The sequence below is a fragment of the Lucilia sericata genome, unplaced genomic scaffold (assembly GCF_015586225.1).
Source record: "Lucilia sericata isolate MDLA Ls3-8-SP2 unplaced genomic scaffold, ASM1558622v1 Contig004191F_arrow, whole genome shotgun sequence".
Lineage (NCBI taxonomy): Eukaryota > Metazoa > Arthropoda > Insecta > Diptera > Calliphoridae > Lucilia > Lucilia sericata.
The window spans coordinates 10001-12778 of NW_023997177.1; the positions used below are offsets into that span (position 1 = coordinate 10001).

General features: G+C 28.1%; 1 protein-coding gene across 2 annotated transcripts; it reads right to left on the reverse strand.

Annotated features, from left to right (window-relative positions):
- Positions 1-748: 748 nt before the first annotated feature.
- On the reverse strand, positions 749-2078 carry LOC119615134 (lipid droplet-associated hydrolase-like). 2 transcript variants are annotated; one of them, XM_037971214.1, is made up of 3 exons: positions 2014-2078; positions 1687-1924; positions 749-1616 (listed from the first exon to the last, which is right to left on the reverse strand). In XM_037971214.1, the coding sequence occupies exons 2-3, from the start codon at positions 1886-1888 to the stop codon at positions 868-870; spliced, it is 951 nt and encodes a 316-aa protein (XP_037827142.1). In that variant the 5' UTR covers positions 1889-1924; positions 2014-2078; the 3' UTR covers positions 749-867. The 2 variants fall into 2 exon arrangements, with proteins under 2 accessions (XP_037827142.1, XP_037827141.1); XM_037971213.1 differs by having other exon boundaries at positions 1687-2072.
- Positions 2079-2778: the final 700 nt, after the last annotated feature.

Here is a 2778-nt window from a genome sequence, read left to right on the forward strand (position 1 = left end):
ATTAAGCAGTCAGTAAACTTGTTTATTTATTAGCCCTATACAAGTCCATAAATTAATCCAAATATTAGTCCATAGATAAATTAGTTGGTAAACTAGTCAATGAATTACATTTATTAAGTACTTTTGATTCATATAGTGTATTATTTTGATAAAAGTTAGTACTATTTAAAAATTTATATTTTTCATGTCTAATCTATGATACCGGAATGATTTGAATCTATCCTGATGAAGTCGAATAGACCACTCGAGACTTTACATTTTCTTGTGATAGTACATTGAAGTTCAGTAGATAATATTTATTGAGTGTCATATCGATCTGAATAGATTTCAATCGACACGAAGAAAAATTGAATTGGTCCATATAAAGTAATGATTCATATATAGTCGGATTGATTCAAATAACCAAATATTAACTTTTTTTGGGAAATAGGCAAGAATCAATTATTTAGTATAGATTTTTTTAAAGCTTTAAGAAAAAACTATATTACAAACATGAAAGATAAAAAATGACTGCTTAATATTGCAATAATTTCACAATAAAAAATTGTTCAAATTAAAATAATTTATGAGGCTAAAGTGCAAAATTTATCAATATGCATTGATTAAAAATACCCATTTGAAATTGTGCTTAATGCAATTATAAACTTTGTATTAAAGTACTAAATTATTTATGTATTTAAATAGATAAGAAGATTTTTGGGATTACCATATTATATATACTCTTCTGCAAAAAACATACGATCTTTCATTTCACTTTATTATGAATATATTCGTTTACTTTATTTAAATGCTTTTTTTTATAAATAATTATGATTTTGTAATCCAACATACAAATGAAAATAATACAAAAAGAGATCAAATGGCTGATTAAAGATTCTTTTTGGAACCTAAAATTTCGGAATTTTCTATAATCATATCGCCCACTATAGAGGCCATGGGCTTAGAGTGGCGCAGAACAAAAGCATGATCAATTTTCTTAGTATCCAATACGGCATCAATATCGGGAAATTGTTCTTTAATTTGATTGTAGTACTTAACCGGCACCCAGCCATCTGTGGTGCCATAATAGAATTTCAACAAATCCAAATAGGCGCGTACTATATCCTTTTGTAAGCCTCTGACGCGAGCCATTTCATCTTCCGCCAGAAAAACTACCTTTTCACAAACCGAAGCCTTGGTGTATTTCAAAGCGGTGCCAATGAAATAGTTGGGTATATTGGAAAACCAAAAATAGATTTGTATTAGAAATATTCTGAGTAATTCGGGCAAGCGATTGAATAAAGTGATTAGGAAACCGAAAACGGAATATAATGGCAAGGCGATTTTAGTGAATATCCAGCCGTTGGATGATTCAATCATACGTTCAACGGTGGGAAAGAGTAAATAACATTTCTTGACACGTTTACGCACTGAATCATTTTGCAGCATCTGTAAAATCATCCAGGCGCCAATAGAGTGACCCATTAGGTGAATCTTAACACCGGAAGGTACATATTTTTCAATGAATTCTATTTTGTGGCGTATTTGTCCCTCCAAATCGAAGATTTCCTCATTACCCTTTAATTGGGGAACTTCTCTTAAGCTTGATTCTGGAGGATCATCGTGGCCCAAATGTCCTACAATATTAAAAAACAAAATCATTTTAACATGTTTTACTTGTTATCTTTAAACAACATCTTTACTCACCAATCACCCACACGGGCATTTTCTCATCCAATCTCTTGTGCAATTCTCCACAAAATTCTGTATAAAATCCCGGCAAGCCCGGATTCCCCGTTATACAAATGGCCACTTCCTTAACATCTTCCATCGACTCTTCGATCCAGCCGCCCCATGTAAAAATATGTGTTGGTACATTACAGATATTAACAAAAGCCTCTTTCATCATTGTACTGCTTATCTTCTTCCGAAACGACCTTTCACCCTTTCAATATTCAATTAATATCGTTAAAATATTGTGGTGTGATGGTGACGCTGTGCTAATTTTATAATTTAGTCGTCGATATACGTTACCGTGTGTAATAAATATGTTGTTTGTCTAATTTGTGGTAGGTAGTAGTTGTATTACTAACATTTTTGTCTTCTTTTAGAAAGTTGAAAGTTTTAAACAGCTGCTTGTTTTTAATTATTAAATTGGCGATGCCAGATCTGGAGTATTTTTTGCATACCCAGTTAATAATTTGCTAGTCATTATGATGTTGTGGAAATGTTAGTTTGTACGGTGGGTAATATTGATTTTTATAAACAAATTGAATTGAATTAGATAAGAAATACAGATTTTTTTTTTAATTTCAATAGCTAAACTTTTCTATAAATTTTTTTAAATATTTTTATTAAAAAAATTACAATATCGAAATTTTTCTATAGAAAAAATTACAACATCGAAATTTTTCTATAGAAGAATTACAATATCTAAATTTTTCTATAGAAAAAGTTAAAATATCTAAATTTTTCTATAGAAAAAGTTAAAATATCTAAATTTTTCTTTAGAAAAAATTACAATATCGAGATTTTTCTATAGAAAAATTTAAAATATCGAGATTTTTCTATAGAAGAATTTAAAATATGGAAATTTTCAATAGAAAAATTAAAATATGGAAATTTTTCAATAGAAAAATTTAAAATATGGAAATTTTTCAATAGAAAAATTTAAAATATGGAAATTTTTCAATAGAAAAATTTAAAATATGGAAATTTTTCAATAGAAAAATTTAAAATATGGAAATTTTTCAATAGAAAAATTTAAAATATGAAAATTTTTCAATAGAAAAATTTAAA